Raw genomic sequence first — 21838 nt, 5'->3', positions numbered from 1 at the left:
TGCAAGCACAAATACCTATATTGATTTTTAGGAAGATTATTCTTCTCGAGGTTGAGAAGGCGGAATTGAGTTAACAAATTCTCGGATAAGAAAACTTCCGATCTATTGGAAAGACGCGAATGACGAGTTCCTACTTAACTGGTAAGATTGATGATTGGTGAAGGATATCCTCTACGTACTAGAGGAAGGACATGAACCAGTAAGGTAAATATTGAATTTTTGTTTAATTTAATTTATAAGTTCTCTTTTGAGAAAGGACCAGCTCAACTCACCATCGAGTAAAGATTTGGAATTTTTTCGACGTCTCTCCAAGCAGTTCAGTTGGACCTCTACAATTGAGGACAACTGTGTATAAGTGAGAGGGATGTTGCTAAATTTGTGTCACAAGACGGGCACTACGTGCTAATAGAAAAGAACAGACTGAATAAACTTTTAGCACTTCAATAACAACTGAACTGAGAGAGCGAGACGACACGCGACACGGAGTGGTGGAATCACCCAGAGAGTATTGGCCCCAAACCTTGGCGCCCCTTTCGGTATTTCTTTATATTGCATCAACACAGTACAAGCCGGTACTCCAGACTCTGCACCTTCTCCAGGAAGCATGCCAGAGAATGAGTCCTTATCACATATTTAAAGGCCCTTGGCCTATGAGAAGCAGTTTACATGAAAAGCCTTCAAACTCAAAAGCTTCTGGTCCAAAAGCAATGCCAAAAAGCTGCCAGCGTTAAGCACGGAATTCCGTACAATTGCCACGTCAGCAGTCAGTGCAAAACGCGGAAATCCGTACAGTGCCACATCATCATGTCAACAGAAATTCCGGAGTGTCCGTACAGTTGCCATGTCATCAGCTTTTGCGTGAGTCCTGCTTTATTTTAATTCCTTTATGGCACTATGGCCCCATCGAACGGGGTCTCCATGGGTTAGTAGGACTTCTTCTTCTGTTACTTGTTTTTCTTAGGGTTTAGGCTCCCTCGGCCGTGATCCGAAGGTTGGCTTAGGTCTTGAGTGGCTTGATACGTAAGCAGTTTGTGACATCTCCCCTTCTTGAAAGAGAGTAATCGTCTGCGATTACAGCATAACTGCAAAACAACTCAAGTTAGCTCAAAATTTTCGAGGGTCGTTCCGAGGAACAATCAGTTTGCTTTTTTTGTTAAGGATTTAGCTTCTCCTTCCGGCTCTTTTGATCAAGTAGTTGGCTTCTCCTTTCGTCCAGATCGGAACTCTGGATATTCCGGCGTAGTAAAATTAGCCATCACACCCAGACCACACTGATCTTCCACAGGTGCCTCGATGCACTAAAATTACATACCCAGGCAATCTCATCCAATTAGGAATATTCAGTGGTTGGCACATCACAATGCAACACAAATACTCACATATGCATGTTACAAGACATAGAACCATAAAGCCGCCAATAAACACTCCTCCCTAACTTTTGACATAGACTTTGCTAATAATCCAAAAGCTTCAAGGTACAACTGAAACCGGCCTGTTCAATCCAAAAAGGGCGGTAGACTTTACTTTAAACCTTGATTTAGCTTTCACCCATTATTAGTCGTCTATTTTACCTGTACTTTCAAGACACAACAAAGGGGAGAGGGATTCAGGCTGCTAGATTGCACCTGTATGAGTAGACAGACACCAGATTGGCCCCTAACTTAGGCGCCCCTTTCGGTATTTCTTTATTGTTCAAAAGAGGGAATAAACGCTGTGGTTCCTACAAGCTGCCCCGCACAAACTCGGCTGAATTTCCACTGTTCCAGCCTGATTTCGGCAGCATAACTGTACTAGAACCCTTCACGGTCAGTATTCCCACGCATTGACTGACTTTCCCGACGCATACGGGCACTTTGCAAAACCTGGCGAGAATCTGCAGCACGCTGAATTCTCTGTTTTCAGCCCTGAAAATGCGCCAGATCGCCTGTACAGCGGTCCCCTTGCGTCCCCGAACCTCCTGGGGGTATTAGGGTCCGTTTAGGGCCAAAACCCTAAACCTGCAAAAATACACAGCAGGCTGTAATTCACTGTTTCGGGCTCCGTTTCGTGTGCCGGTCGCATCCCTAGCAAGTCCTCGAGCTCCCGCACCTGTAGGGCTACTTGCCCTTTGAATCGGACGAGATTTCTGGCGTGAAACCTCTCCGAATTCACCTGTACCTGCGGGGGGATTAGCCGCTAGCTAATCCAGTACCTGTGCAAGAGGCTCTTGCCTCGGCAATCGCGCATGAACCCACACAACTGTACATTGGTCAAATGAAGAGCCCACTAGAGGGGCATAACATACTGCCAAAGGGGAGAGAGAGGGCAGTGCGTAGCGTGCAGGGCATCACTCCTGGCACCGCACTGTGCATAAGAGGGAAAGCAAGCACTCCATAGCTCTTAACCTGTGACAGAGACTTGCAAAATGAGCCTCCCAACTATAAATCACGTTTTTGCCTTCTCTATAAGTAGTAAACTGGCCTCAAAGTGCCAAGTGTCACTCATTTGTGCATTTTCCCGCTTTAGACCCTCGGGTCTAAAAATATCTCACCTGCAGCCTCTGTTGACTTGGCCACAGAGTAACAAAATGATCCCCATGTCAAACTGCACGTAATGACGCGAAGACATTTTCAGGTCCCAAAATAGCAGTTCCCTAAATTTTAGGAGATGCTGCCATTGTATCTTTCTAGGTCATCCGACCCTCTTTGTACACTGCGGCCACATCCAGAACTGAAATGTAGCCTCTGTAGCAAAGGATTCCACTTTGGCTAGTCAATGACCCCACTTGGCTAACCATAGTCCTTGTCCAACCTTAGTGCTCTCTTGCCCTCAGGCCTGGACTCCCTCTGGACAGTTCCACACTAGCTATGCAATGCAGGGCAGTTAGATTTCCCGAGGGGTGTTTCCAAAAAGTGAAAGTAAATAGATAATAAGAAAGAAATCAACAAAAAGGATAGATAGTAGTCACACGCTGGTGACATACCCCCCTCTTGAAATCTCAAACGTCCTCGTTTGCATCTATGTCGTACAAGCTCCTAGTCAACATTGATGTATTCAACACCTGTCGACACATGTACGACACATACATGCTCATTGTCAACCCTGGTGTATTCAACACCTCGTCGACTCATGTATTGCCTGCGTGTGAACCTTGTCCCAATGACATAGTGGTAGCTTCACACTCTGCCATTGCTTTGAGTCACTAACTTTCCAATGACAAAATGGTAGCTGCACATTTTGCCACTGTCTTATAGTACACGTTGGATCCTGTAACACTTTCGAGCATACCCAAACCGATAGTTTAAGAATGCAGTTACACATGTACTCTTCAATAGAAGCAATCACTGTATCCTTGACAAACTGACAAGAAATACTCACTTCTATAGCACTAACCAAACTTTTGGACATTCCATAAGAGCAATTGCCAAACTGACAATCTGTACAGCTCTAACATTCATGTAACAGGTATTTGATTTGAGCTCACTTTAAATACCTTGTACATCATTTGTTTCAGAAGCCATTGTCACACTGACAATCCATTTAGCTTTGAAACTCAAGGGGTCAAGGTAGGTTGCAAATCGAAGGCTTCCGGGTAAAGTGATAACACAGTTGGTGACTCTGCAAGTTCACCTTCTTCCATCCACTTAGCATCCATTGGTGGATAGTTTCTGAACTTTACCAAGTAACGCCTAGCAACCTTGCCTTTCACTTTCCTTTCTTTGTGTGCCAAAATCTGTTCAGGGACCAAGATCTCGTCAAGTTCCTCGACTTCCGGCTGATCTTCAGTTGGCATATCTTCTGGCACATCACCCACATAGGGTCTGAGAAGACTCACATGAAACGCATTGTGAATCTTCCAACTGTCAGGCAATTTTAGCCTATATGTAACATCACTGATTATGTCGCATACTTGAAAAGGCCCATAATAACGCATGCTGAGCTTTGGAAACAGTCTTTCCTTGCCCTTCATCTTCTTTAACCTTGCCTTTTCAAAGCGTAAAAGCACCCAATCACCAAGTGAATATACCACTTCACGACGGTGACGATCAGCTGCTTTCTTTTGCTTTGCCTGAGTCCTTTCTAAGGCCACTTTGACCTTCTTGTACATTTCATCCATGTCTTGAACATACTTATCTGCTTCAAATATCTTGTCCTTTGTATGCAGTATGGGAGGAACTTTCTTGCCACCTTCAACTATCTCAAAGGGTGCCTTGCCAGTTGATGAATGCACTGTATTATTGTATGCATACTCCACCAATGGCAAATACTGCTCCCACTTTCCTTTATGCTCTGACACATAGCACTTCAGCAGATCTAGGACAGTAGAATTTGCCTCTTCTGACTGCCCATCTGTTTGAGGATGAAATGACGAAGAGAATTTGAGCGTGGTACCCATATTCTCAAACAAGCCTCTCCAGAACAAACTTGTCATGCGTGGATCACGGTCGCTAATAATCGACTGTGGCATGCCATGATACTTGAAAATATTGCTCATAAACAAGCGTGCCATCTGATCTGGCTTTATCTTCTTCCTGACAGGAATAAAATGAGCCTGTTTGCTGAATCTGCAAATAATGGTCAAAATACCATCGTTTCCTGTCTGCGTTCTCGGAAGATCAAAGATAAAATCCATAGCAATACTTTCCCATGGTTTATCTGGAATAGGTAGTGGTTGCAATAACCCTGGTGCCTTTTGCCTGTCAAACTTGACCTTTTGGCATATTAGGCATTCTCGCACAAAGGCATCCACATCTCTTCTCAATGTAGGCCAATAGAAGAATGTCTCAACCGCTTTAACTGTAGCATCGATACCACGATGCCCTGCATACGGTGGGACATGACTCTCTTCCATAACTTTGCGTCGCAATGGCTTTGTGACACACAATCTGCCATGCATCATCATGAACCCATCTTTAAGAAGATAGTGTTCATGACGTTGTCCATCCATTAGTTGCTCGAAGACCCTTGCAAAATCTTCATCATTTGCATACTGGTCTCTCATATCATCAAGTTCATGATGATAAGGAATCGACACAGCTGAAATTTGTGGCTTCCTTGACAAGGCATCAGCCACAACGTTCTTCTTGCCTTCCACATGCACAATCTGAAAATGGAACATGGACAAGATATTTGCCCATCGCATATGCTTCTCAGATAACTTTGTCTGTGTCAAGAAGTATCGCAAGGTCTGATGGTCCGTTTGGACAACAAAGTCTGCACCTAGCAGGTAGTGCTTCCAACTTAAGAGCGCATGAATCACAGCCAGTAACTCTTTCTCATAGACCTGCATGGTCATCTCTGGCCCTTGCAAAATTCTGCTCTCATAGGCTACTACCCTGCCATCTTGCATTAGCACAGCACCAATGCTACTACCGCAGGCATCACACTGGACCACAAATGACTTCCTAAGATCTGGCAACACAATGACTGGATCTGAAGTCATCTTTTCCTTTAAGAGATTAAAAGCTGAAATCTCTTTTTGTGTCCATCTAAAGGTGACTGCCTTCTTTTGAAGAGCATGTAAAGGTGAAGCAATCTCAGCGAAATTTCGGATAAACCTTCTGTAATAGGAGCATAGTCCCAAAAAGCTTCGGACATCATGCACCGTCTTCAAATTTGGCCATGACTTGATCGCTTCGACTTTTGCAGGATCCATTCTGACACCGTCCTTTGAGACAATGTGTCCCAGAAAGTGAATCTCTTCCAGAAAAAACTCACTTTTCTTTGCATTGATGAGCAACCTATGACTGCGTAGCTCTTTGAACACAATGGCCAAGTGATGCCTATGCTCCTCTTCATTCTTTGAGTAGACTATCATGTCATCAAAGAACGTACCAACAAACTGCTGGTGTGGACGGAAAATTCTGTCCATCATCCTATTGAACGTAGCAGGAGCATTTGTGAGACCAAAGGGCATCACTAAAAATTCGTAAAGGCCAAACGTCGTTCTAAAAGCAGTCTTGTGCACATCCTCTGATCTAATGCGGATCTGATGATACCCACTCTTTAGATCTATCCTGCTAAACATAGCTGCTCCTTCTAATTTGTCCATAATATCATCAATTCTAGGTATAGGGAACCTATTCTTGATGGTATTCTTGTTCAGTGCACGGTAGTCGATGCACATACGCCATGAGCCATCCTTTTTCTGCACCAACAACACTGGAGAACAGAATGGAGATGAACTGGGCTGAATCAGCCCCTTTTCTAACAACTCCTGTACTTGGCCCATTATCTCTTTCTGCCGAGCCGCACTAACCCTGTACGGAGGCTTATTTGGTGGGCTACAGCCTGGCACCAAATCTATCGCATGGTCCTCGGGTCTCTCTGGCGGTAATTGAGACGGTAATGAATCGGAAAAACAGTCACTATACTGTTGTAAAAATATTGACCTTTCTTTATCTAGCACAGATAAATTTGATTCATCACAATCTGACACTTCACGTGCAAAAACCAAGTACGCAGAAAGATGCTTTTTCATTACAGAAGTAATAACAGAAGCTGATACAGTAGGAATAGACTCCCCTTTAAGCTTTACATCCAGAATGTGAGTCTTTCCCCTGCTCTGTACAGTGATCTTTTTGTTGTAGGCATCCATGATTCCCTGTACACGAAACAACCAAGGAATACCTAACAACACATCACATCCGTCCAGTGGCATGATGTAAAATTCTTCAGCATCTACATAGGACTGGATATGTAGACGCAACTTTTCAATGATGGGTGTCACAGCCTCTGTATGGCCAGGACATGCCAAACCTGCCTCTGCTGTATACCCCATCTCTTCAGGTCTGATTCCCAACTTTGAAGCCAATTCTGGGGAAATGAAGTTGGCTTTGGCACCTGGATCAAAGAAGATAAGCACTGTTTGATCCCTAACCTTTCCCCATGCTCTGCAAAGCTCACTTGCATCTGAATTTGGCTTGTCGCCCACCATATCTGGCACTAGACCAGCCATGGGCTTCTTTCCTTTCCTGTCCTCCTTGTCTTCAGAATCAGCTGGCCTTTATATGTAAGCAATGTGGCCAGGCTGCTCACATATAAAGCATTTGTTCTCTGTCCTCAGGACCTTCTTTTGCTCTTCTGACTTGCGAGGAAAACGTCTTTTCCATTTCTTTGCTGGTCCTTTTTCTGATTCAGCCGTAGCTTTGTCTGTCCCTGCATTGGCCGACTCCTGAGTCCCTTTAGGAGCCTCATTGGGAACGTGCTTCTTGGCTGAATTTTTCTTGCCTGATCCTGCCTTGACGCCAGTGTTAAATTCACAATCTTCTCCCTTGAGCAAACCATTGCCAGTGTTTGCTACCTCGATGAGCTGCGTCAAAGTAGTGACTTTTGTCTTCGTGCAGTATTTTCTCAATCCTTTGGGTAGGCCACAACAGTATTTTTCAATCTGTTCTGTCAATGGCACAAACCTATAGGAAGTTACTGGAAGTAGAGCTTTCCAAAACTTCCGATTGTAATCATCCAGATTTCTGCAAGTGGCAGCATTAAGCTGGTGCCATTCTGTCATGACATCTGCTTCGAAATCATCAGATAACCATGCTGCTGCAAAAATCTGCTTGAAGTAAATCCATGTGGACGGAGCTTGCCCTTGAAGCAATAAAGTTGTCCACCATTGTCCCGCATTCCCTGTCAAGAAAGTGGCTGCCTTGCGGACCTTTGAAGCCTCTGTAAAGTTTCCCCCTGCATAGGCCTTGTCAAACTGCTGGAGGAATGAAAGAGCCTTCTTCCTGTCATCAAACCCTGTAAAGGTCGTGAATGACACACCTTTGCCACCTTCTTTGTACGGAGTTGGCCTCTCCAGCGGCGTTAAATTGTCATATGGAAGTGACTGAAACATGGGAACACTATTAGGGTTCATCTGTGTTCCTTGGCCGCTATTAACTTGACTTGGAAACGCCATATTTGGCTGCTGATTTGTAATTCCAGCCATACCAAAATTTGCTTGTGGCATCCCAAATTGTCCCTGAGTGCTTTGAAACCCTGGTTGCATACCCATGACACTGTACATGGGGTTAGGCATCATCGTTTGAGCACCCGCAAACACTGTTCCTGGCGTATAAAACTGATTTCCAGGTGCATGACCAGCCATGCTCTGAAATACCGATCCACCTCCAAAATAGCGAGGGTGTACTGAAGGTGGTGGGAAGACTTGTTGCATAGCCTGTAAGTTGCTTCCCTGCCCATTAGAACCAGCTATAGGCGGTTGAAAGGTGGCGGGCTGAATTGGTACAGCTTGAAAGACTGGCATCTCAGCCACCTGTTCTTGCACCTTAGGCATACGTTGTGGAGACTGCATGTTCTCCGTCAAGTGTACAGGTGTTTCCATTGACTGTGCGGTATGAATCACCTGTATTCGAGCCTTAACAGGCTTTTGAATATGATCCAGTGACCCAACTTGCTGAGACGGAACCGGAGGTTGCAGAAAGGCTAAAAACCTCGGATTCTGCATTACTTGTGTGAACATAGCCACAGCAGTAGCCAACTGGGTCCTGAATATATCATCATCAGTCTGTGGTGGTCTTGAGGACTCACCCACTTCATGTGTCTGTTGACCCTGTGAAGAGGAAACCTCTTCAGTCACATCATCTGGTCTGTCAGCCATAATTGCAATTCCCTGTGTCTGGTCTATGATCCCCTGTGTCTTCAAGTCCAAAACTGACCAAGGCTCACTTCTATGGGAAAAAGTGATTTACTCCCGTCGATGGAACCATGAAACCGGCCTGTTCAATCCAAAAAGGGCGGTAGACTTTACTTTAAACCTTGATTTAGCTTTCACCCATTATTAGTCGTCTATTTTACCTGTACTTTCAAGACACAACAAAGGGGAGAGGGATTCAGGCTGCTAGATTGCACCTGTATGAGTAGACAGACACCAGATTGGCCCCTAACTTAGGCGCCCCTTTCGGTATTTCTTTATTGTTCAAAAGAGGGAATAAACGCTGTGGTTCCTACAAGCTGCCCCGCACAAACTCGGCTGAATTTCCACTGTTCCAGCCCGATTTTAACTGTACTAGAACCCTTCACGGTCAGTATTCCCACGCATTGACTGACTTTCCCGACGCATACGGGCACTTTGCAAAACCTGGCGAGAATCTGCAGCACGCTGAATTCTCTGTTTTCAGCCCTGAAAATGCGCCAGATCGCCTGTACAGCGGTCCCCTTGCGTCCCCGAACCTCCTGGGGGTATTAGGGTCCGTTTAGGGCCAAAACCCTAAACCTGCAAAAATACACAGCAGGCTGTAATTCACTGTTTCGGGCTCCGTTTCGCGTGCCGGTCGCATCCCTAGCAAGTCCTCGAGCTCCCGCACCTGTAGGGCTACTTGCCCTTTGAATCGGACGAGATTTCTGGCGTGAAACCTCTCCGAATTCACCTGTACCTGCGGGGGGATTAGCTGCTAGCTAATCCAGTACCTGTGCAAGAGGCTCTTGCCTCGGCAATCGCGCATGAACCCACACAACTGTACATTGGTCAAATGAAGAGCCCACTAGAGGGGCATAACATACTGCCAAAGGGGAGAGAGAGGGCAGTGCGTAGCGTGCAGGGCATCACTCCTGGCACCGCACTGTGCATAAGAGGGAAAGCAAGCACTCCATAGCTCTTAACCTGTGACAGAGACTTGCAAAATGAGCCTCCCAACTATAAATCACGTTTTTGCCTTCTCTATAAGTAGTAAACTGGCCTCAAAGTGCCAAGTGTCACTCATTTGTGCATTTTCCCGCTTTAGACCCTCGGGTCTAAAAATATTTCACCTGCAGCCTCTGTTGACTTGGCCACAGAGTAACAAAATGATCCCCATGTCAAACTGCACGTAATGACGCGAAGACATTTTCAGGTCCCAAAATAGCAGTTCCCTAAATTTTAGGAGATGCTGCCATTGTATCTTTCTAGGTCATCCGACCCTCTTTGTACACTGCGGCCACATCCAGAACTGAAATGTAGCCTCTGTAGCAAAGGATTCCACTTTGGCTAGTCAATGACCCCACTTGGCTAACCATAGTCCTTGTCCAACCTTAGTGCTCTCTTGCCCTCAGGCCTGGACTCCCTCTGGACAGTTCCACACTAGCTATGCAATGCAGGGCAGTTAGATTTCCCGAGGGGTGTTTCCAAAAAGTGAAAGTAAATAGATAATAAGAAAGAAATCAACAAAAAGGATAGATAGTAGTCACACGCTGGTGACAACAACTCTCTCTGAAGAGAATTTGCGTTGTTCTCCTCCTCCATCCACTTTGCATCGAGGGCGAGAAAGTACCCTTGACCAAAATTATCCGGTTGACCTAGCTTACCTTTCGATTCTTTTCTTGTGCCATGTGACCTGTTGGTAGCCTTGCTGGCGTCCCCTATCCACTAGCACCTGAATTTGAATTGTTGGAATTTGTTGATGAACCATCAGTTGATTTTGGTGCTTCGTCGGAACCCTCAGATGCACTATCATCTGACTCCCTTTCTTCTTTGGAATCCTTTGATGAACTTTCATCCGGTTTCCTTGGTTCGTCAGAATTCTCGGATGCACTATCATTTGACTCCTTACTTCTCCGGAATCATCTGATGAAATTTCATCCGACTCCCTTGGTTCTTTCTTTTCACTGAAAGACTCTTGCCATGTTGAGTTTTGGGCACTAGCTTGTCCGTAGGATAAGTCAATGAGCTGGCATGCATATCAAAACCTTGCTTGGCATGTCTCATAAGTCTTTGAATAGAGTCAGACTTTTGTTGCAAACAATATCGTCGAATCTCTTTTGGCACACCAGAGCAAAACCACTCAAGCTGGTCCCTCAAAGTGACCCTCTGAAACGAGGACACTGGCAAATAGGTATCTCAAAACCTTTGGCGTAGTCATCTAACGCATCTTTCTTGGTCATTTTGAGGTGGGATATAGACCGGGCACCCTACAAATGATCTGAAATGCAGGTCACTAGTTGGATTTCTACCAACGGGAGACAATTTTCACCACAATATGCAGCATCATGCTTTGGACCATGTGGAAGGTTTGAAGTGCCCATAGTTCTCCCCTACATCCACCATTTGACATCCATTGGGACTGAGCTATTGCATACGCTTCGTAATCAGTGGGATTCTTCAGCCGGCTCCTCCAGAGCAGCAGATTAGCATCGTTGCATCTTTCTTCACACATGGGCGAGGTTGTCAAATTCTTTTTAGTCTGGGTCATGCCCACATCACATGGCATTATGCAACCCCCAGTGGTTCATTTAACACACATCGTACAGACCACCTTGATGTTTACATAGCCTACATATTGTTCCCTCGCTTTTGTACCTCCTCTAGATGATAGGCTATTGAGCATCCCCAGAGGTGTCTTATGTACACTAAATATAGCCCCCTTTTCTTGTGGGGGAGAGAGAGAGAGAGGTTTCCAATAAAGTCACCAGAGAAGTACTCTATAGAGGGTGAGGTGCCCCTTTATAGCTTGGCTAAGATTCAATTTTTTCACTGTTCGTCGGTGCCATCAACAAAATTGGTTTCTAGTTGGTGGTGATTCTTTGAAGTCTTCGATAGGTCTTTGAAGGAAAATTTACCGACATGTACGACAACAACAGAGTAACTGCCTAATAATTTATTACGTGTTATTGCTTGGAGTATTATTATTGGGCTAAAGGTTTACCTTGCGAGTTTTTTAGTACATGAAAACATGGACCACATTACGTCACAAATGTGGAATGGATATGAGTTTTTCTAGGCTAAACTTGGATGACACTTGTTTTGGTGGTTGCTATGGGAGAAGTCATACCTTCCTCAAGAAAAATTGGAGGTCCTTTAATGAACCAAAGTTGGGAGATTAGTCCTTTTGATGCTGTGTGCGCTCACATATGTATCTATATATGTGTTATGTAAGGGCCTTGCATTTGAACACTGCTCACTATGAAGATGTAAGACAACGTGATGCAAAAAATGGTAGGATATGCGGTAGATGATACCTTTGAAAGTGAAGGGGATCGGGGAGCACCACAGACAGAGAGTGAGAGAGAGAGAAGGAGACACACACACGATGTGGGTGGGGAGACTCAAAGAGTGAGCAGCCCCCTATACACTTATGCTATGTATAAGGTATACAAGTCAGTGGGAGCCTAGACTCTGAGCGGCCGGGCAAGGCACAGGCGCCTATACCCCAACAACCTCCCACTTAAAGGCGACTGTGCCTTTAAGCAAGAGAACCTAGTCTAAAGACTACAAAAGGCGAGAGAAAACCGCTCTCAACCGATGCCCACTGGCTGGCTGTGATCGTGTGCATCCGGTTGTCCTGCTCCCGTGTAAGTCTATACACCACGAGACGTACCGCACACGTACTGCAAGTATGTACGCAATACCTGCATATCTCCCTCGTGCATTATGCCATCATCAGTCAACAGACGACTGACAACCCCAACTGCAAATGCTCCCACTGCAGCTGCGATATCTGGTCTCAAGATCAGCATCTCATACATGAGACCACCGAATGCCGATGCAATGCTAGCGGGCCCTGCTAGCTCTACGGAGCATGCATCAACATATATATCCCTGGCAATAGGCATCTCTGACTGACAAGGCGTGTCAGCCACATGCATCTCCTGACTGTCCGCAAAAGACGCATCAACCTGTCGTGCAACCTCAGAGCAAACTAGCTGCTCTAGGTGTCTGCTGGAAGACATATCTTGCACAACTATATCCCCATGCTCACTGTCGAGCATAGAAAGGAATGATTGCATAATCGCTGACGTCTCAGCCTCCTCTGCAATCATCCACTGCAAACATGACCACTCAATCTGCTGTGACTCACTAGAGCTCTCATGCTCTAACTCCGTATGCATAGACTCTTGCACAACGTCCTCCTGTTGTGACTCACTAGAGCAAGACCGCTCTACCTGTCTATCCTGCATAGAAGTATCTCGCACAACTGACTCTCTGCTTTGCTCAGTCACTAGCAAAGCATGCATGTCTGACTCTGTCACCTCTCTGTGTGACTGCTCAAGTCGTGCCCCAACTGTGTGCACAACGAGCTCACTACTCTGCACTCCATGCAAAGCATCCTGCAACCCACAAGCAAAAGAGACTCGCCTGCTCTCTCGCTGTCTACCTGGCTGCATGATCACAGAGACAACACCGTCTCTCGCGTGATCCACATGCAATGGGTAACCTGTACCACTCCTGGCACCTCTCGCAATCACTAGCGAACCCAAATGCATCACAAAATCTCGCTCTCGTAGCGAAATCTGACATCCACTATCCCGTAACTGTCTGACTGAGATCAAATCCCGTCTCAGATCTGGTACATAACGCACATGACGCAGGGTAAATCTCATACCACTGGGCAAGGACAAACATACGTCTCCTGTACCCTCAATGTCATACACAGCACCATCAGCCATGTGCACACAACCAAGTCTCCCACTAGAAAACGTGCTAAACCACTCACGATGCGACGTGACATGGAAAGTAGCATCTGAATCTAGTAACCAATGTGAAGACAATGTGCAATCCGATATGCAATCCGTAGACATAAGATCGTCTGAAGACAAGCTAGATGAATGTGACATCGCCGTCACAAGCATACTCAGTAACCACCGTACTGATCTCACTAGCATCTGTCATGCCCAAATCTGCATCAGGCATCTGTCGCCTCCGTTGTCTCAAACGCCTGAAACATCGACGCCTAATGTGCCCTCTATGTCCACAATGCCAACATGTCAAGTCTCTATGCCGTCGAGACTTGCGTGTGGGATCAATCTCTCCCATGGATATAGAAGTGGGACTAAACTCCCCTGTAGACATGGATGTCGCGTACATAGCATGTAAACTCTGCCATAAAGCATGAGTTGTAGTCTCCCTCGAGACCTGCCAGTAAACAGACTCAACCAGATGCAAACAAATCGTAGACATGGCTAATTCATCAAGATCCTGCCAATCATCATCACGCATAGAATTGGGCTTCGCCGATAAACCACGCAAGGGTTTATCTTGCCCCAAATCCGCCAATGCAACAAGCATATGTTCCTTCCAAGCAACAAAATCTACACCATCAAACTGTGTCAGACCATAACGTTGGAATTCAAATGAAAAATCAGCCATAATGCTTGCAAAAGAGCAACCAACAATGAGTAGCAAATGTCAACCAAATCAGCCCTAAACTGGCTCGAATCGCATCAACAAAAGTCTGCAAATATGGCTGCAAATCTGCCCCAAAATTCAGCTCTTAAACAGCTGCATAAACAAGTCACAAACGTGTCCCAGATCAGCCTACAACTGAGTCATACATGGACACCTGCAAAGAGGAAACAATGGCTGAAAATTCAGCGCCCAAATAAACCCTCAAACCTGCCTGTAAACTTGTAAACCTGTAGCTGAAACCTGCTGAAAAACCTCAAGCCATTAGTGCTCAAATCCGGCTACCTAGCTCGTAGCCACACAAGCATACATCACAATACTCACTCCTGTGAGTGTGCCAAGATAACTGTACGCCTGTCAAACCCGTGAGCTAATCACCAAGCCCACACTGTGCGGTATCGATGCATACACACACACAAATCTCCCACCTGCAGAAAACACCGCACGCAAATGCTGAGTGCAACCCGCAATCTCTACCTAGATCGCATAAATGATACGCATAAAACTCCTGGGAAAATTTCGCCAGAGTTTCGTCAGTAAAACGGCCACAAAACCAGTAATCAAACTGAATGCATGCTCAAAACCATGAGCAACCAAAGCGCATCAAACCGTACTCCAAATGCATGCACCAATCTCCACACTTTGCATACATCATTGCAAACACCTGCAAATCTAGTACACAAATATCTGCTCTACCTGTGACTGCCAAAAAGCATGCTCGAGGTATACATTGCCGAGCTCAAAATGCAATCACATCAGTCTCCCTGAGCATCAAACCACATAAGGCATACATCGTATCCTCCCACCTGTGAGGAAACTTGCAGCAAATATCACTCTCACATCTGAGAGCAAACCATGTGTGGAATCCTCGACACACAATAAACAACTACTGCTGCTGCAGAAAATTCAGCGTTCAGAATTTTAAAATTCAGATATGACGAGCGCGTCCGGAGCATGCCAAAACCCCAAGGTAGACTCCTGGATCACATGTATCCGAGTCCGGGTGTGAAAGCTATGCCAAAAACCTCCGTTTCGACCCAAAAATGCAGCATAAACTGCCAAAAGAGGGCTGAAAAATGCAGCTCCTCAACCGTAGCTCGAATGAGGTTTTCCATGGCTCGAATGGCTTTGAAAGGGGGGTAAAACGCCAAGACGCCCGGTAAAAACGCTCTCGGAAAGCTGAATTTACCGATGCCGAAGTCGAAACCCTGTTTGCACTCTTGAAAGTGCGCCTGCGCGTGGACGCAATTTCGGGAATGAAACTGGCTCTCCGCTGTCGTCGTGACTGTGCACACACACGCTCCCTCCACACCTACGCTCTGATACCAATTGAAGGGGATCGGGGAGCACCACAGACAGAGAGTGAGAGAGAGAGAAGGAGACACACACACGATGTGGGTGGGGAGACTCAAAGAGTGAGCAGCCCCCTATACACTTATGCTATGTATAAGGTATACAAGTCAGTGGGAGCCCAGACTCTGGGCGGCCGGGCAAGGCACAGGCGCCTATACCCCAACAGAAAGGCAATAGAAGAGGATGAAGGAGTGCTTTATTTTTCATAGATTTTATGTTCTTTCTCAATATTGTGAATGTTTTAGCCTTTTGTGAGTATTCTGATGCAAGAAAAGAGTAGGATATTTCGTACACGTTACTGTCAAAGGTGACAGCGGAAGATGCAATGAAGACAAGAACTTGCTCGTGATCCGGTGGACACCTCGACTCCGATCTAGAACACCTGCAATGACACACACATGAACAAGGCAACTGTGGAGAAAAGAGATCACTGAGGTAGAAAGAGACGGGACATTTGAGAATGAGAGAGAGAAAGAGAGAGCGAGAGAGATCTGGGAAAGGCTCTCCATGTTGATAACAAGCTACTTATACAGGTCCGGCATAGAACTGACATGCCAACTAGATAGACCCGATGTACACACAACTACGACTGCTACTGACACTGCCAACTGCTCCCGCACACGAGACCATTGACACAGCCTCAACATGGACTGGAAACCCCAACATAGATCCACCCTTTGGCACCAACCCAGATATGGAGAGAGATCGGCAACCCTCAAGGCTGGCCACTGCACGGGTGCCCTCTAGATGGTTGACTATCTCTGCTCTCCTAGGCGCGCACCGTCATGGAGATGCTGCTTTCTGCATGGGTCAGAAAAACCCAGGCATGGCTGGCTGCCAGCTGCCCAAAAACGCTGGGCTGCCCCTCTCTTGCCCTCTGGCGGAGGGCGCCCTTAACTGGCACTGATCTGCACTGCTTGAGAAGGTGACCCCCCTGGCTAGGCCAATCCCCTCACTGCTCGACCCATACCTCCAACCCCACGACCTTGGTAAATGGGGGAAAATAAGAGAGTGGGAAATGGGGCACAGGATGCATAGTTACATGGGACGGCGGGTTGGGGTCGGGAACGGGGACGAGACGGCAAAAGTCAGGAAACGGGGACGGGGGTCGGAATGACAAAAAAAAAAGAGTTTTTTTGGCATTTTTTGACCTACACACATGCCACACACATAGAGCATCACCTTTGACCATAAATTTACACTAAATAGACCAAAGAACACGAGTCATATAGGCTGAAATGTGCTAATAAAACATCGATGATCGATGGATACAAAATGAGAAGTGCATGCCACAAGGGCTCAAGAGTCAAAAAGCCTGAAGGACTTAGGACAAGCCTGAGGCCTCAAGGATAACAAAAAGTACAAAGGGCTATGTAGTATGTAGTATGCAGTAGGTAGAGTCGTAGACTCAAGAGTCTAGACTAGAGAGACGAGTGATCAATGATCATCAAACTCAAGAAGTGCTCGCCTGCTAAATCTCCATATTGTCGTCGTAGTCGAGGTCGTCAGCGACGTATGAGGGCTCGGGAGGCTCACATTGAGGCTCGAAGTCCTCCTCTAGCTCCTCCAAAAGAGTATCGGCCATAGATGGATTCTCTTGTGCCATCTCCCACTCAGTGAAACGATCTGCCTTGTGTGTGACGCTCTTGGCAAGCATGCGCAAGTTAGGGCTCACAAACACCAAATCATTGGCCCTCTGAACCCCAAGGCGATTCCTCTTCTTAGAGGCAATGTGGCTGTACACACTCCATAGTTGCTCCAAGCAACTAGTGGTACATGCTTGGCTAAGGACATGAACAGCCAAGCGCTGCAAATGTGGGCCATCTCCTCCATAGTCCTCCCACCACAAAACCGAGCCAATCTTGTTGCGATCAAGCTGTGCATCTACACATCCATAGGAGCCCTTCTTTTGCCTGTAGTAGCTCGTCTCTAATCTTGCGCCTAATGTCACTGCTAGGCTCAAGGCGCTCCAATGCAAGCCGCCATCCTTAGCTCACCTCCTTGTCGGTCTCTTGACGCCTTCCCTGAAACTCAGGGTCAAGCACATAAGCTGCCGCATGAAGTGGAGAGTAGTATCCATTCCACCTCGACTCACACAAGCCATGAATCTCCGCATATTGAACAGGGTCAGGCACAAGCTTCTCAAGTGCCTCTATCATCCGATCCCTGGCTTCGTAGACTTTGCCAATGCATGGCTGCAAGCCATCCACCACTCGAAGTAGGTGTAGAATAGGCTTGACCATGGCGTCAAGAGTCTTCACCTCCTCCCACCAAGCGGCGTCGTCGGCCCATTCTCGGCATTTCAATCCTACTGCTGATGTAGACTCCGGCATGGCCTGGAACTCATCATTGAGAAAGAGGCCCCTTAAGGCTCCGCCACATGTAGACAAGCGGCCTAGCATAAGCCAATTGAATGCAAATCTTGTCTTTGAATATTTGAGCAAGGACAAGTGTCTCCTCTTTGAGAATTCATGGCGCACTTTTTGATGGTTGAGCACAAAGGAGACAATTCGAGAGGCGTCACCAATGGTGGGTGAAATCCATGACAAGTTCCCTATGTCCTTGAGGAGGTTACTGAGGCAATGCGCCATGCAAAATGTGACATGGATGCTGGGATACATGCCCTCAATGATAGCTCCGGCTGCCCTATTTGACGCCTCTCTATTTGCAACCATACAAAGGACATTCTCCGGGCCGGTGATCTCTATGGTGCTTGTCCACTCCGCAGCAAGCATCTCGGTGGCCTTGCCACTATCGGATGCATCATGTGACTCCTCAAAGTACATCTCCCTCCGAGAGTAGGCCACCACCCCGTGGATGGACGGCTTGCGGGTGTCTCTCCATCCATCTACAAGGAGAGAGACGCCATTGGTCTCCCACAAATCCTTTGTTGCTTGGGCCGCTTGCTCCACGGCAAGCTTCTCTTTGTCAAGGAGGGTGGTGCGAAGCCTCTCCGATGAAGGTGGCACAGAAGAGGAACCATATTCCCCTATTTTCGTAACCATGGTTCGAAAGTATGGAGACCTATCCACACAAAATAGAGCATGTTGTGTTAGTATGGAGAGTCGAGAGTCGAGAAGTTATAACCCATTATGAATACAAAATGGAAGATTGCAATGTGCATATGCCAAGGGAAACTCACCGCGAAGCATGGAAGGCAATGTGGTCGTGGAAGAAGAATCGGGCAACCGACCTATCCACCTCTTCCTTCAATTTAGGATTCCAATTTTCGTTGAGAGTGCTTTGGCGATGCGGAACGGAAGAGGACGGTGTAGATGCATGGCTCTTGAAGCTTCGAGAGATGTCGTCAAGGTTGGCTTTCCTTTGCTCTCGCGGTGTCGCCGTGGCGGAGGGATCAACAAAACGGCCCCTCTTGGCCGCTTCCGCAACCTCATACACCGTGAGCTTCTCAAGAAGATCCAACCTCTTCTCGGGAGCTACATGAGGGCAAAACTTCACCTCGTGACCGGGTTCATTAAGAAGATGGGCTCGCACTTTGTTTGAACCACCCGTTCTCTTGTATGGGCATAGCTTGCATGTCCATGGTCTTGCACCGCCACCTTTGCCACGCGTGCTAAAGTCGACTTCATCCCACCACGACCACGTTTGCACGGTGGGCCTCCTTCGAGAAGAACTGGCTTGAGAAGTGGAGTTGGCTTGAGATGACATGATGGTGGAGAGACTCAAGAGAGTAGAGCATAGAAGTTAGAGGAGTTAGAGGAGAGCTTGTGTGGAAAGAGAGTAGAGGAGAGCTTCAAAGTGGGTAGAAGAGGGAGAGGAGAGCTTCAAACTTCAAAGTGGGTAGAAGAGGGAGAGACTTGAGAGTGGAGACTCAACTTTCAAGGGTAGATACTAGAGTGTAGAGTAGTCAATGGTCATGCTTGAGCCTTGAGCAATGACTCAATGAGGCTATGAGGCTTGAGCAATGAGCATTGAGTAGAGAGGAAAGCTTGAGCTTGAGGGAAATTGCCAATTGGAATGAGACTATGAGTATTAAGAGGCCCAAGGGAGCCTTTTATAGCCTCCCAAGGGCCAAGGCCCCCCAAAATGTGGCAGTTGGGCTGCACAGAGCCGTTTAAAACGGTCATAAACGGTAACTTTCGGCCGCCTGACTGTTGCCGTTCCCGGTCGACCCCGGTCGTTCCGGCCGTTCCCGGTCCGTCCCCCTGCGACCCGCCCGTCCGGCCCGAAATCCGGCCGTCCCACTGCGGTTCCTGGCCGTCCCCGGTCCGTCCCCTTGCGACCCGCTCATCCGGCCCGAAATCCGGCCGTCCCACTACGTCCCCTTCCGTTCCCGGCCCGGTTACGGCCGTCCCCCGGCCCTAGGGCCCGTCCCCCCCGTCTCCTGTAACTATAACAGGATGCCCATGGGACACATGTGAAAAATGTGCCAAGGCTCGGGAATAATATTCCCGAGCCTATAGGACCAGAGGAAACCATGGAACCAAGCCAAAACCCGAGCTAAACATGACTAAGGACTTAACACAACCCGACATGAGAAACCTACCTAACACTGGCTGGACACAGCCACAAAACAACCCTCACTCCCTAACACCTTTCCCTAGGAGAAAGTGGGAGTGTGTCACCAGGAGGTGTATTATTCCTGTTGCCTTCTTTAAATATGTACTACATATGTTTATTTATTTTATTTTTATTTGTTTTCCTTGGAACCCTTGAAAAGGTGCAAGTGGACATTGCATGGTTGGTGTGAAATGGCTGCGGTTGAACAGGTTTCTCACTTCAAGAGTCTAGGTCGGTCAGTCTTGGACGGGTCGGGCCAGTTAGCACTGAATTTTTACGAGTATGAAAGCCTGTGTGCGCCATAAGAGAATTTGGGCCACTGGGCAAGTCACAACTTTATAAGTTGGTGGAACTAGGGAATTATTAAACCAATGGGGCAAAGTGGACACTTGGCAATAGGAGAGCAACCTGCAGGTCAACACTCAGTCCTTCCGAGTTGGGGGCGCCCAAAAGTGAGAGAGGAGGCTGATTTTGTTTAGTGTGCAATTACAGTGTGTGTGTGAGTAGTGGGTGCAGGTTTCATAGCTTTAATGGAAAGCTTGCCTTCTCCCTTGTCTCATGTAGCGCGATGATTTGCTCTCGTGCATCCCTCTCATTTGCACATATCATAATGCCCCACTACTTGGGCTTCTCAGATGATTATGTACATTTTTGAGAGTTTTATGCATGTTTGCCAAGGGAAGAGCCTTTTGAACAAGTACTGGATTTTTGAGAGTTTTATGCATGTTTGCCAAGGGAAGAGCCAAGGGAAGAGCCTTTTGAACAGGTACTGGATTAGCTAATTGCTAATCCCTTAGAGGTATGCACAATTCTATCGCGAAAGATTGCGAATTTGGAGAGTTTTCTCACGTGAAAACTCGTCCATATTATTGGGGAACTGTCCCATTGCTTGCGGGAGCCCTTGGGATACGCATAGACGTGTTCGCTCCGCTAGAAACGATCCAAAACAGAGAATTACAGCCTGCTGTATTTTTCTGTAGGTTTAGGGTTTCGCACCTAAACTACAAATTAGCACTAGGGGAGCCTCAAGAAAGCCTCGGGATGTGTGTATAGGGCTTCGGGCACCTGGCAGTGACAAAACATGGAATTACAGCACGCTGAAATTCTGTTACAGCTCATCAGAAAGCTTCTAAATTGTGAGGGAATCTGTCCTAGACACATGCTTTTGACCTACAGGGTTTTGGCGTCGTTATTTTGCTGAAATTGGGTAAAAAACCTGCAATTTCAGCCCTTGCCAGGTTTGGACAGCTTTGTGAGACTTTGCCTACGTGTCCGGATCGTCTGTTCTTAATTGAATAAAGAAATACCGAAAGGGGTGCCAGTCTTTGGGGCCTACATGGCGTTGGCCTTCCTGTGCGTAGTGACATTCTACTCGCTGAACGCATCTGTGTTCTCTTTTCTTCTCCGTGCTCTGTGTAAAGTTAACAGGTAATTGAATTAGTACCGTCCTCTACGGTGTACAGGCCGGTTATAGAGTGACTATTTGAATCCAGCGAGATGCCTGAACTCTAGCAGTTACCCTTGAAAGGAGAGAGAAGAGGATGAGAAAGGGCTTTATTTTTCATAGATTTTCTATTCTTTCTCAATATTGTGTGTTTTAGCTTTTTTGATTTTCCAACTCTACTCATTTTTTCTTCTGTTAACAGAGTTCTAGCCAAAGGGATCTCACACCCGGATTATATTCAATTTTTAGCAAGGCGAGGAAGGTATACCTTTTTAGTCGTACTAATTTTTTTTTTATTAATTTTATCTGCCAATTGCGAGTGTTATTTACTTTTTGTGAAGTCAATATACTCCTATACTCCATAGATTATGTCTTTGACAGTGAGATATACATTGAGCGAGTTGATTGGCATGTGCTTCTTGTGAAGTCAATCTACTCCA

The 21838-nt window shown here is 46.6% G+C and overlaps 1 protein-coding gene across 2 annotated transcripts in view; it reads left to right on the top strand.

Annotated features, from left to right (window-relative positions):
* Window positions 1-21838, top strand: part of LOC147424389 (uncharacterized) — a 130859-nt gene that overhangs the window by 23774 nt on the left and 85247 nt on the right. For both annotated transcript variants that reach the window (XM_086499512.1, XM_086499513.1), the window contains exon 3: window positions 21601-21660. In XM_086499512.1, coding sequence (XP_086355638.1) covers window positions 21601-21660 — 60 coding nt within the window. The remainder of the gene's footprint in view (window positions 1-21600; window positions 21661-21838) is intronic.

The sequence above is a fragment of the Adiantum capillus-veneris genome, chromosome 25 (assembly GCF_014529385.1).
Source record: "Adiantum capillus-veneris isolate H3 chromosome 25, ASM1452938v2, whole genome shotgun sequence".
Taxonomy (NCBI): Eukaryota; Viridiplantae; Streptophyta; class Polypodiopsida; order Polypodiales; family Pteridaceae; genus Adiantum; species Adiantum capillus-veneris.
The sequence above is the reverse complement of the archived record's forward strand: the minus strand, read 5'-3'. Positions and strand labels throughout refer to the sequence as shown.